The following is a 14312-nucleotide window of genomic DNA, read 5'->3' on the forward strand; positions in this document are numbered from 1 at the left end:
GAAAGGGAAGTTGAGTTTGGTAAGGTAACAATTGCCTATGTGAGTTGGGTGCTTTGACCTACTTTTCCTGCAAGACTTGTTTTTTTTTTAATGTATGAAGTACAGTTTAAATATGTCAGTATATTTACATGAAAGTATGGATTTTATGAAAGTTAATGTCTGAAAATCAGGATTGCTTGTATTATATTGACGAATGTGCCACTTGGTGTACCTAATCACCACAAGGAGAAATGTTCAGAATAGTGTAGCCTTCCATTTCTGCATATCGTACTATTCCTGTCCCACATTCAGAGATTGATATCTTTGGAAAATGAAAAGAGTGGACATGTTTTCCATGTTTGATTATTTGTAGCTTGACACTTAGTGTAATTACTAAGTATTACTTTTGTCACTTTTTTTTCTTAGCTCTGCTACCCTAAACTAGCAGCTGAACAGTGATAGTGAAGTAGCCCTCAGAAGACTTGATTACAATACTTTGCTCATGAAAGTAGCTTCTTAAATTTTATATTTAACTTCTTATCAATACTGGTTTCTAAAGGGGCTTGTTTTATCGTTTTTTCCCCTAGGAAATATTATTTGATTAATTTTTGTAGTTTTGTTTTCTAGTATAGGTTGAGCATCCCTATTCTGAAAGTTTGAAATCCAAACTACTCCAAAATCTGAAACTTTTTGAGTGTCAAAATGATGCTACAAGTGTAAAATTTCACACTTGACGTCATGTGATCGGTTGTAGTCATGCACACAATTATTAAAAATACTGTATAAAATTACTTTTGGACTATGTATATAAAGGTATATATGAAACAAATAAATTTTGTGTTTAGCCTTGGGTCATATCCCCAATATATTTCATGTATGTGCAAATATTCCAAAATCCAAAAAAAAATCCCTAATCTGAAACAATTCTTGTCTCATGCATTTTGGAAAAAGGATATTCCATCTGTAGCTATTCTTTGTTAATCTTAACAAAGAATGCAGCTTTTTGTATATGTCTGAGTTAACAGTGTGATTTCTAGTCATCATTATGGTGATGGTGGTAATCAGATAAGAGAGTGCTTTTGAACCTTTTTTTGGACGGAGTCTTGTTCTATCGCCAGGCTGGAGTACAACAGCATGATCTTGGCTTACTGCAACCTCCGCCTCCCGGGTTCAAGCCATTCTCCTGCCTCAGCCTCCCCAGCAGCTGGGACTACAGGCACGCCCCATCACACCCAGCTAATTTTTGTATTTTTAGTAGAGACAGGGTTTCACCGTGTTGGCCAGGATGGTCTCGATCTCTTGACCTTGTGATCCACCAGCCTCGGCCTGCCAAGGTGCTAGGATTACAGGCGTGAGCCACTGCACCTGGCCAAGACAGTGCTTTTGACCTGACTTTTAAGGAAACCTGGAGATATTTATTAAGAAGTAGATAGAATAAGTTAGCATACTGGAAACGATTTCAGAGACCCAGTGACAATGTGACCTGTTGATTGTTATGGAACTGACTTAGGCCAAGCCTCAAAGTCTGATCTTTGTTTTCAGAATAGGCAAGGGGGCTGACTTTGGGTCTTTTATTTTACTTTGGTTTAGTACTGAGCTGGCAGAAAAAGCAGTTCATGGGCAGTGCCAACATCATTATTAAGACCCCATTCATTTTAGTTCCAAGCCCCTTGTTTTTTTTTCTGCTTTTCCAAAGTGGTTCTTCAATTTCTGTATTTTAGTTGACTTATACGACACAGGGTTTACCTAACTGTAATGGCTATAGGCATTTTGTCAGAGATATTTTGTCAGGAATATTACCTGAATACTTGGAATTTTAATCTTGAGGAGAGCCAAGTGACTTACGTTCTAGAGAGAGCACTTTGGAGTCATGGAGTTGTGAGATCTGGTCCTGCCTCTGTTATTTGATTGAGTCTATTTTCTAGGTCTTTGGTTATTTCATCTTACCAAGCATGGTTGTTGTGATTTTTGAATAAAGTAGAGTATTTAATTTCTTAGCACAGTAAGAGATAGTTACTTTTGCTTTGAGACATTGTTTTTCTAAATTCATAATTTGCTGTTCATGAACATAGGCAGATGGACTACAAAAATTGTGGTAGTATTTCTCTAGTGCTTCAAATTTTAGTAGGTGTTGTAGTAAATAAATAATGAGGATGATAATAATAATAAATAACATAAAAATAAAAAGTTTAGTGGCTAGATGTCTTTGGGAAATACTATGTATCTTCCTTTTGGGGATTTACTAGGCATATTAGTGTATTAAAGGTTTGGAGAATTATTCTGTAAACAACATTCCCTTCTTAAACAGAGGTAAACTGAATTGATTATTAAGACCTTCCTGTGAGATCACTGATTTTAAAGAATACTGGTATTCCATGTAACATGGTTTGTGAAGCACTGCTGTTGTTGGGTAATACTTTTTAAAAATTTTTTGTATTTTTAGTAGAGGGTAAGGTAATACTTTTTAAGATGACTTGGTGATAAATTTCTAAAAAGCAAGAAGCTTTTCAAGATACATAGTACTAACTGAGTCAGTGGCAGTTAATGCTTGCAGTGGAAATTTGTGAACTTTATTTTTATTTATTTTTTTGAGGCGGAGTTTTACTCTGTCACCCAGGCTGGAGTGCAATGGCATGATCTTGGCTCTCTGCAACCTCCGCCTCTCTGATTCGAACAGTTCTAGTGCCTCAGCCTCCTGAGTAGTTGGGACTACAGGTGCATACCACCACACCCGGCTCATTTTTGTATTTTTGGTAGAGGCGGGGTTTCACCTTATTGGCCCGGCTAGTCTTGAACTTGTGACCTCAGGTCATCCACCTGCCTTGGCCTCCCAGAATGTTGGGATTATAGGCATGAGCCACTGGGCCTGGCCAAATTTGTGAACTTTTTTTTTTTTTGAGACAGAGTTTCGCCGTTGTTGCCCAGGCTGGAGTGCAATGGTGCGATCTCAGCTCACTGCAACCTCCATCTTCCAGGTTCAAGCGATTCTCCTGCCTCAGTCTCCCTAGTAGCTGGGATTATAGACGGATGCCATAACGCCTAGCTGATTTTTATATTTTTAGTAGAGATGGAGTTTCACCATGTTGGTCAGGCTGCTCTCAAACTCCTGACCTCAGGTGATCCTCCCACCTTGGCCTCCCAAAGTGCTGAGATTACAGAAACGAGCCACCACGCCCGGCCTTTGTGAACTTTTCTTTTTTTGAGATGGAGTCTCGCTCTTTTGCCCAGGCTGGAGTGCAGTGGTGTGATCTCAGCTCACTGCAAGCTCCGCCTCCCGGGTTCATGCTGTTCTCCTGCCTCAGCCTCGCGAGTAGCTGGGACTACAGGCACCTGCCACCAAGCCTGGCTAATTTTTTGTATTTTTAGTAGAGACGGGGTTTCACCGTGTTAGCCAGGATGGTCTCGATCTCCTGACCTTCTGATCTGCCCGCCTTGGCCTCCCAAAGTGCTGGGGTTACAGGCGTGAGCCACTGTGCCCGGTCTTTTTTTTTTTTTGAGACAGAGTCTTGCTCTGTTTCACAGGCTGGAGTGCAGTGGTGCTATCTCGGCTCGCTGCAACCTCTGCCTCCTGGGTTCAAGCGATTCTCCTGCCTCAGCCTCCCAAGTAGCTGGGATTACAGACGCCGCCACCGTGCCTGGCTAAGTTTTGTATTTTTAGTAGAGATGGGATTTCACCATCTTGGCCAGGCTGGTCTTGAACTCCTGACCTCGTGATCCACCCACCTCACCCTCCCAAAGTGCTGGGATTACAGGCTTGAGCCACCATGCTCGGCCCTTTGTGAACTTTTAATGAAAACAATCACTGTTTTAAATTCCAACTTTTGTGGAATTTATTGGTTGAACTTTATGACAAACTCTCTTGAAATTTTTCCAGAGAAAAATTACTGAGTGCTAGCTCAGTTTTATTCATTGTCAGTATGGTTATAGTCTTCCCTCTGATTTCTGATTGATATTCTTATTTTTCATTAACTTTTCAGTCACGGAAGATAATTACACAGAAAGAGTTGTTACTCATGGATGTTTGCACTCAGTTCACATTATCATAACCATTTTGTGGTTTTGGTTTCCGTTTTGGGGGACACATTTGTAAAGTATTTAAATGAGATGACACATTTGGGAATACTGGATCCCTAATAGTGGGGTACTAAGTGGTTGAAGTTGATAATGTATTTGGGAAGTGATTGTATTTTTATAATGCAGTCGCATAAGAATCAGACCTAGTATATTCTCCATTGTACTGCAGTACCTGGCAGCAGAGTAGGCACTAATATGTGTTGAATAAATAGGTGAAATAAACAAAAACCTAATGGTGATAGAATTTTATGGAAATAAGTAAACTTCATTATTGCTGAAAATACCACAGATAAATAGAGGGAGGCAATGTAATATAGTAGAGCACTCGGCCGGGCGCGGTGGCTCAAGCCTGTAATCCCAGCACTTTGGGAGGCCGAGACGGGTGGATCACGAGGTCAGGAGATCGAGACCATCCTGGCTAACACGGTGAAACCCCGTCTCTACTAAAAAATACAAAAAACTAGCCGGGCGGGGTGACGGACGCCTGTAGTCCCAGCTACTTGGGAGGCTAAGCCAGGAGAATGGCGTAAACCCGGGAGGCGGAGCTTGCAGTGAGCTGAGATCAGGCCACTGCACTCCAGCCCTGGCTGGTCTTCAACTCCTGTGCTTCAGGGATCCTCCCACCTTGTCCTCCTAAAGTGTAAGAGTTGTGTGAACCAGAACAACTCCATCTTGAGAAGGGGCTGAGTGAAATGAAGCCACAGAGCGAGACTCCATCTCAAAAAAAAAAAAAAAAAAAAAAAAAGCACAAGACCAGGAGTCAGACAGTCGAGGATCTCATTCTGACTTTGAAGGTGAATAGCCATGTGACTTTAGACAGTACTCTGAACCACCTTGTTTTCTTATCTGTAAAAGGGGAAGTCATAATAACTACTCCTGCCTAACTCATAGGTTGTTGAGAAAATGAAGTGATTCATTAATATAAAATTCTTTGCAAATGTAATTGTACAAAGTCAAGTTTTCCCTATGCCTAGCACAGTGCCTTGAACAGTATTAGCACAAATATAGATGGTTAATAACAAAAAGGAGGCTGAAATACAAGAGTTTAAAGCTGATTCTTGGAGTGCTCACAGAATACTAGGGGGCAGAAGGATGAAGAATAACCTGCAAAAGAGAAGCAAAAGCACTAGAGAGGAAAGAGGAGAATCAGGGAAGTGTAACCCTGTACTTTTAAGACACAATTTTCACTAAGCTTTAGGCTTGTCAGGTAATACCTGAGTAGCTTTTGCTTTGATTTTCCAAACCCTGTCTAAATTTCCTCCTTCTTTGTGAAGTATTTGGTGGGCACAGAGTAGTTCCTTTTGTAAGCCTAAAATTAAAGACCTTCACTTAGATAGTTATACTTCAACTTTGATTTTCTGTATATTGCTTAATAATCATGAGTTACTTTTGTTACCGAAACACAGGGGTTCCGTCTAGGTCCTGCTGCTTGTCACACAGAAAGCAATCTCTGAGACAATGAGTATTGCTAAGGAAGCCGGCTTTAATCAGGTGCTGCAGCCAAGGAGATGTTCAGATCCATTTCCCTGACTGACTAAAATTAGGAGTTTATATAGCAGGGAGGAAATGTGATTATGTATGGGAAAACAGGAACTACGGAGGGTTAAGGAAGCCATCGTGAATGATGAGAGGTCTGGCATCTCATTGTTTGGATGCAGTGATCTGGTGAATTTCAGTTCATTTGATACTGTAAAAGGAAAATAAATCTTGGGGCCCCCAAATCACTAAGCTAAAGGTAAAACTCCAGTTGGGAACTGCTTAGGGCCAACCTGCCTCCCATTCTCTTCAAATTCACCCCTCGGCTCACTGAGATAACCATTAATGCATACCAGATAGCCTCATTTGGAGAGACTAATCAGAAACTCAAAAGAATACAGCCATTTGTCTTTTATCTACCTGCGACCTGAAAGCTCCCTCCCTACGTCAGGTTGTCCCACCTTTCTGGACTGAACCAATGTATATCTTACACATATTTATTCATGTCTTATGTCTCTCTAAAATGTATAAAATCAAGCTGTGCCCCTACCACCTTGGGCACATGTTGTCAGGATCTCCTGAGGCTGTGTTACGGGCGCAGATCCTCAACCTTAGCAAAATAAACTTTCTAAATTAACTCAGACCTGTCTCAGATTTTCGGGGTTCACAATATTAATACTTTTTGAGAAGCCTGAAGGCCCTTTCCTGAAGGTAACTCTGATAAAACAAATGTTAAGTTTCAAGCTTTATTACCAGAAGGGTCAGTTTCCATGTTTATCCAAAAAAACCTGTCCGTGGGACTGTTGGGTCAGTTTCACTTTTATTATCAAGAAGATTATTAAAAGTCTTACATCACTAAACCATGACTGGTTGACTGCTTTTGGGATGCCGCTTTGCTCTGCACAGTGAGGATTCAGTGTCATGGGAAGGATCTAGGATGAAGTGTTTCCCAATCTGTTGCTTAGCACACTACTGTTATCTGAGGTATGGAAATACATTTGGGAAATACACTCTCCTCCGCTCTGCACTTCCCTCCCACCCCACCGCTGTGTACCACTAGATTGTGAACTCCAGGAAGAAAGAGACTTGCTCACCGATGTAATCCAGCACATAGATGTATGTAAACCACTAAGAGTACAGCTGAGAAATAATAATCAAATTTGTTATTTCTGATAAGATGGTTTTAATATTATGGCTGTTGTTAGGGGATGGCTAAGGTGTTTTTGTTTGTGCAGTACACATGTATTTGATTTCCAGGACAGGCTCATCTGAAGAACACCCAAAATGTGATACCTCTAATATGTATGCCAAACTAAGAAATAAGTTCTTCCGTCTCAAAAATATCATTTGCTTCTATTAAGGAAGATTATTTAAAATAGTTAAGATACCTTAATATATTTATAAATTCAGGAAATGTATTAAATTGAGAAAAACATAAATTGTGAAATTTTAAGTACATTTGAATAGATCTTGCTGTGAATGATCATGTGTTGTTTTTGGTGGGTGGATTATTAGTGGATTGGTTATCCATGACTTTTCTTCTCAATACATTTCATAAAAATGTAAGAAACAGCGGGGCACAGTGGCTCACGCCTATAATCCCAGCACTTTGGGAGGCTGAAGCAGGTGGATCATGAGGACAAGAGATCGAGACCATCCTGGCCAACATGGTGAAACCCCATCTCTACTAAAAATACAAAAATTAGCTGGGCATGGTGGCACATACCTGTAGTCCTAGTTACTTGGGAGGCTGAGGCAGGAGAATCGCTTTAACACGGGAGGCGGAGGTTGCAGTGAGCTGAGATCGCACCACTGCACTCCAGCTTGGGCGACAGAGCGAGACTCTGTCTCAAAAAAAAAAAGAAAGAAAGAAATGCTTATAAGAAGCAAAATTAGTCATACTATGTGAAATACTATACTTTTGGAAAGGTGTGTGTGAGGGGACAGGCTGGTATTTGAAAGTAATAGTTAAAATCAAATATTTGAATAATGTATAGTTGTTAGTTACCTGTTGTAGTCTCTAATACTAAATCTGTGTTGTCTAATTTGATAGCCATTAACCACATGTAGCTATTTTGATTTAAATTTAAATTAAGGCCTGCAGTGGCTCACACCTATAATCCTAGCACTGTGGGAGGCTGAGGTGGGAGGATTGCTTGAGCCCAGGAATTTGAGACCAGCCTGGGCAACATAGGGAGACCCCCATCTCTACCAAAAAAAAAAAAGTGTGTGTGTGTGTGTGTGTGTGTATGCCGACTGTGGTGTTGTGTGCCTGTAGTTCCAGCTACACAAGAGGCTGAGGGGGGAGGATCAGTTGAGTCCAGGAGTTTGAGGCTGCAGTGAGCTGTGATCCTGCCATGGCACTGTAGCCTGGGTGAGAGAGTAAGACCCTGTCTCTTTAAAAAAAAGTTTTTTTTGAATTAATTTAAATGAAATAAAATTAATGTAGTTTCTCAAAGTAGCCATATTTCATGGGCTCAGTAGCCACACACATGTGGCTAGTGGTGGCGGTGTTGAACACTGCAAATAGAGAACATTTTTTTCCATTATCACAGAAAGTTCTATTGCATAGCACTTTTGTATAAATTAATGAAAATTGCTACAAGATTTCACCAACTTTATATATTCTGAAAGTTGGAGAATAGAGTGCAAGATACTTGTTCTCCGGAATTCTTAGGTGGGACCGTTTACAATGGTTAACCTGTCTGGTAGGGGACAGAGGGACTTTTACATTATAGAGTTCTTGCTATGTTCTCATTTGTTGTTCACAACAGCCAGGTCAGGCAGTTGGTATTATCTCCATTTCATAGATGAGATCAAACCTGTAAGTGGAGGAACTGTAATTTGAACCAAGGTTTGTCTGAGGGTAAATCCTCCATTTTTTGTTCTTGTTTTGGACTTTAAGGGTGGTGCTGAATGGATTCTAATCCCTAGTTCATGGTGTATTGTCATTGGCTATCAAAGACCCTTTTCTTCCTCACACTCATAGGCAACCATTTTAATGCATGTTTGATTTATCTTTAAAAAAAAATTTTTTTTAAAGTGAAAGCAAGTTTATTAAGAAAGTAAGGGAATAAAGAATGGCTACTCCATAGGCAGAACAGCCCGATTTATCTTTTTGTTTATTTTTGCAAGATACACCATTGTAGCTTCAAAACTGTTAATTTGACACTTACATGGATGGTACTGTATTATATAATCTGAGATTTTCCTAATTTAGGATGCTGTTTGATGATTTAAACACCTAGCCTTTTCAAAAGTTTTGTGAAAAAAATCTTTTTACCTGGTGTTAGACTTTTTGGCCTTTGTAATCAGAGAAGTCTGAAAGAATCTCCTGTTTTCCTCTTTGCTTAGGGAGTATTGATAGAAGGATTATTTGTCCCTGAATATTTGTAAATAATTTATATTACTTTTGTTTTCTTCATCATTAGGCAGCCAGTAATTACTTCTCATACTTCTCACATGGTGCGTCTGAGCATTGTAGCTGCTTTTTTTTAAGTGAAATTTTTATTGTGCTAATTGTAGATTCATATACAGTTGTAAGAAATAATGTAGAGAGATTCCTTGTACACTTTGCCCAAGTGCAGCTGCTTTTTATGCTTCTAATTTGTATGTAGGCTTGCTGGGAAGGGGAGATATAAACAAGCTTGTTAGAATTATGTTAATTAAGAGTAAAGGCCGGATACTTTTTCTTAAGAATATAGTGAATATATGAACTTTAGCATGTGGACTTACTTTTAGCTGCTTTTTTGCTTAATTTTTAGTATTGTTAAAATAACATTTTTAGCCAAATTAAATTTAAAGAGTTTAATTGAGCAAAGAATGATTCACAAATTGGTCAGTCTCCTCAGTCAGTGTAGGTCCAGAGAGATGCCAGCACAGCCACGTGGTGGAAAATTTATGGACAGTAAAAGGAAAGTGATGTACAGAAACCGAAACTGAAACAGCTGCATTGGTTCCAACTAAGCATTTGCTTTATTTGAACACTGTTCGAACAGTTGGCCCCCTTCGGCCAAAACTTGGTGATTGGCATCAGAGTAGGTTACTGTCTTTTTACACATCTATTTACATATCTGTTTCTCTGTTCATTATGTACAGAGAAACTTTTAGGCCAAACTTAAAATATGTAGCCTAAGGGAGGTAACTTTAGGTTAAGCTTGATTTCACAGTATATATTTCAGATAGTGAAGTTATTATATAGCTGAGTTTTGGATAAATGATATAGTTTTTTTTTTTTTTTTTAAAGTAAATTGAATTTTTCATACAAATACTATTGCAGGTTGATTATACAAATATGAAATCTTAAATTTTGATAATGATTAGAGATTTCTATGTATGTTTTGTTTTAGGTTGTTTCTCGAAGAAATCCAGAGGATGTCCAGGAGGTAACATTTATATGCAGATTTTATTTTATGTATTTGATAAAAATTTAATTAAATGCTTTTTTGAGGAAATCGCCTGAATCATTTATACATCAATCTCTTTTTTTCTGAGATGGAGTTTCGCTCTTGTTGCTCAGGCTGGAGTGCAGTGGCACGATCTCGGCTCACTGCAACCTCCACTTCCCAGGTTCAAGCAATTCTCCTGCCTCAGCCTCCTGAGTAGCTGGGATTACAGGCATCTGCCACCACGCCCAGCTATTTTTGTATTTTTAGTAGAGACGGGGTTTCACCATGTTGGCCAGGTTGTTCTCGAACTCCTGACCTCAGGTGATCTACCCGCTTGGCCTCCCAAAGTGCTGGGATTACAAATGTGAGCCACTGTGCCCGGCCTGTACATCAGACTTTATATGTTTGCGTGAAGATTGTCTTCAGTTCACAAAACAGTAGCTGAAGTGTCCTATTTGAGACCTACTAAAAGTGTTAAGTTTTAGTAGGTGTTAAGTTATGTAAATAAGAATTTAATGAATTATGGTGCTGTTTACTAAGTGATAATTGTTCTGGTAACTGGTGTTTACAAGATGTCGGTATCACTCACGGGTCCCTGTTTACCCATTTCAAGATCATAATGCCTGTGTAATAAAAAGTATTTGGTAACTAATACTTATTTTAAAGATTCTAACAGTAAATTATGGGTCTCCAACTACTTTCACTTTTATGTTGAATTGACATGTTGACATCTTGGAAAACTGCTTTAGGCATAGATGTTTCTTTTTTTAAAACTTTTTAAGTTAGTAAGTTCTTTTGCAGATTCTTCCGTGCATTTTTTCCTTCTTTCTATAGTGATACCAACATGTTATGTTTTGCTTAAAATTGTGGAATTCTCTGTTTACTTTGCGCTTGTTGTACATCTTTAGGAATCCTTACTGAGGAGCTTGCTGCATTGAATGTTTCTTGATTTACTTTCATTTTAGTCCCTGCTCATTTTCACTAAGACTAGAAGGAAATATATAGGAATTTTTCCCCCTTCCCTAATGTGTTTAAAACAGATACTTTAAGTTTACAGTGCTGATTCTGCAACAGTGTTTTTTTTCCCCACAATTAAATATGAATGTCTTTGGGTGGTAGGTTCTTTCTGTTTAGCCACAGGTCTCACTACTCTACCGAAAATACCTGGCTTGATTCATACATTTAAGGTGACTGTTTGGTACTGGTTGGTATGAGTGTATGGCTCCAGGTTTAGATAATATTTAATGTTTTTTTTTTTTTTTTTTGAGACGGAGTCTCACTGTGTCACCCAGGCTGGAGTGCAGTGGCACGATCACTGCAAGCTTCATTCACCTCCTGGGTTCACACCATTCTCCTGCATCAGCCTCCCAAGTAGCTGGGACTACAGGCGCCCACCATCACGCCCGGCTAATTTTTTGTATTTTTAGTAGAGACAGGGTTTACAGTATGTTAGCCAGGATGGTCTTCATCTCCTGACCTCGTGATCCACCCACCTTGGCCTCCCAAAGTGCTGGGGTTACAGGCGTGAGCCACCGCGCCTGGCCAATAATATTTAAATTTTATACATTATCATTTCTGGCTATGTCTGCTTTCATAGTTGTTTTTGTCCTATGATTTAAAACAGACATATTTTTATACAAAAATTCAGCTGGGCATGGTGGTAGGTGCCTGTAATCCTAGCTACTTGGGAGGCTGAGGCAGGAGAATTGCTTGAACCTGGGAGGCAAAGGTTGCAGTGAGCTGAGATCACATCTCTGTACTTCAGCCTGAGCGACAGAGCGAGACTCTGTCTCAAAAAAAAAAAAAAATAAATAAATAAAAAGAAAAGATTTAATATGATTTTCCTGAATTTTCCTGATGGGTTTTAAGACAATTCCTTCATCAGGAAACAGGAAGAATATTGTAATATTGTTATTTTGAAAGAAATATATATATATATATATGTATCAGTGAAAGTAATTTGCACTGTTGATTAAAGTACTTTTCTGTCTTGTATCAATTGATGAGTGTGAACTATTCTTTAGATTTCTAGTTTACAACTCTTAAAATTGAAAATGGGTGTATTTCCTTTGAATGCATTGTCTGATTGCTGTGCTGTAGTTTGTAGCTTGATGTTCCCGTTTTCCAGGGAGAATCCTGAGCCAACCTATCCATGAACATACTCTCTGCCATTTTCTTAGTCCTTTTTTCGGGAAAACTCTTTTATAATAACAACTGTTGGTGAACCTTTCATCAGAAAACTCTTGTAAGTGTCTTTTAGTTAGACAATTGCATGGTTCTTTGTTAGAAGTGGTATAAATTTTTAAAAGTCTTCTATTTAGTTGGCTTCTGAAAATATAGGATAATCTTGAAATTATAACAGCACTTTTTTTAGTTTCCCATTTAGTGTATTTAAACATTGGAATTCTCATTTGGGAGAGGAATTCACCCCGTGGAGTTTGTTTTTCACTTCCTTTCACTTTCCCTCTCCATTAACTTATTCATGTATTACTGCTTTAGACTATAGTAAGGCTTCACAAGGGCTAGTGGGGACTAGATGTACTGATAGTTCAACCAAATGTAGGGCTAGTAATATGCTAGCCTTATAAAATGGGAGAAATTTTGTTGTTTTTCTTTTATCTATACCTTGGCACATGCCACCACGTATCAGTGTTGTCTTCCTAAGAATGCTAAACAATCTGTGACCTCTCATTCAGTAGATTGTGTAGAACATGAATAGACAGCAGAAAAGTGAAGAAGAGATGGTTTTGCTCCCCCTCACCCTTTTTAAAACAAATTAACCTATACCTGTTTCTTTCTACAGGTAGGGTATTTCACTGGTGAAATTTGGGGAAGGAAAAGAACTGAAATAGGACTTTCTATGTATTATGTCGGAAATCTCTAACTTTTAAATCCTTTTTTAAAAAAATAGTTTTATTATTTATTTATTATTTTTATTTATTTATTTCTTGAGATGGAGTCTCGCTCTGTCACCCAGGCTGGAGTGCAGTGGCATGATCTCGGCTCACTTCATCCTCTGCCTCCCAGGCTCAAGTGATTCTCCTGCCTCAGCCTCCTAAATAGCTGGGACTACAGGCACCTGCCACCATGCCTGGCTGATTTTTGTATTTTTAGTAGAGATGGGGTTTTACCATGTTGGCCAGGCTGGTCTCAAACTGCTGACCTCAGGTGATCTCGGCCTCCCAAAATGCTGTGATTACAAGTGTGAGAAAAAATCATTTTAGAAAATAAGTACACACTCATATATCAATGAAATATATCAAGGGAAAGGAAAGGCTCTTGAAAAGAGGGAAAAGAAAATTCGTAAGCAAATAGTATGGTAGTGCTCTTGATTGTAGGAAGAGATAATCCAGCAAATTTTAAATATTAATACTATGCGAGAGTGAAAAGGACAAAGTTAATTCAATTGGTGGTTCTGTAAAATACAGGAATCTAAAAGGTTTATGGTGTTATTAAGTGTAATTATCTGAAAAGGAAACATTTATGTAAAAAATATTTAAGGGAATGTTTTTAATGAAAATTAAGCTTTTATTTGTATTTTTTATATGGTTATCACTGAATTAATATTTCATTGAGACATTTTCTTCAGAGTGATTTTAATAAATAAGGAATTTGTGGAGACTTGGTTCAGTAAAGCAATAGGTGTTATAGACCTATTTTTCCCAATGGGAAAGTACTGAACATTAATTAGGGAAAATAATTTCTATATGTGTCTTTGAGGACTTTGTATGGTCCAGATATGAACATCAGTACTTGCTGTTGTAGTGGAAGTATACCTTTGTTCACTTTTGTATTTTGAAGATTTCTGGAAACTTCAAAACTCAGAAGGAGTAAGAAGAAAAGGAGGCAGTGGATGTGACATTTTGCGATGCTGTTAGGTATTTTGGTTCTGCAGCCATAGGGTTGAGAAGAAATATGAGAGTGAATAAATTAGGGCATGGTGAGGAAACACAGATTCTCATTTGGGGGTTCTAATTCTTGCTCTGACAGACTATCTACTGGTTCATATACCATGGTATTTTAATAATTATCATGATTAAATTGTTGAATTTTGCCCCTTACGTTTCTCTTGCAGTATTTAAAAAAGACCTTAACTAGAATAAAATATTTATCTGCAAATCTAATTATTTCCATGAGCTACAGTCTTTTGAATAACTTTCATGTCCAGGTCATAATGACCTTAACCTTATGTAATGTCCGATTTATAATGACATTTACTTTATATAAGGTACTGCTTACATAAGCCCATCAACCATTTCTCCTTTAACTCCTTGGCAATGTAGTACGATTGTATTTTGATATATTTTAAAAATACAAAAATAACAACTTTTTGTTCCCATAATTTCATTGTTAGAATCCTCACATCTCATTGCACATGCTGAGAAACCTTTCCTG

At 38.4% G+C, this 14312-nt stretch overlaps 1 protein-coding gene across 13 annotated transcripts in view; it reads left to right on the forward strand.

Annotated features, from left to right (window-relative positions):
- Positions 1 to 14312, forward strand: part of RPS6KC1 (ribosomal protein S6 kinase C1) — a 218062-nt gene that overhangs the window by 9846 nt on the left and 193904 nt on the right. For 7 of the 13 annotated variants that reach the window (XM_023203756.1, XM_023203757.1, XM_023203752.2 and 4 more), the window contains one exon: positions 9879 to 9914. The exons of 1 other annotated variant lie outside the window; for it this stretch is intronic. In XM_023203756.1, coding sequence (XP_023059524.1) covers positions 9879 to 9914 — 36 coding nt within the window. Of the gene's footprint in view, positions 1 to 9484; positions 9567 to 9878; positions 9915 to 12045; positions 12163 to 14312 lie in introns of those variants that run through there. 5 more of the 13 variants (XM_023203758.1, XM_023203767.1, XM_023203768.1 and 2 more) reach the window with 3 other exon arrangements.

This window comes from Piliocolobus tephrosceles, chromosome 1, assembly GCF_002776525.5.
Source record: "Piliocolobus tephrosceles isolate RC106 chromosome 1, ASM277652v3, whole genome shotgun sequence".
Classification (NCBI taxonomy): domain Eukaryota; kingdom Metazoa; phylum Chordata; class Mammalia; order Primates; family Cercopithecidae; genus Piliocolobus; species Piliocolobus tephrosceles.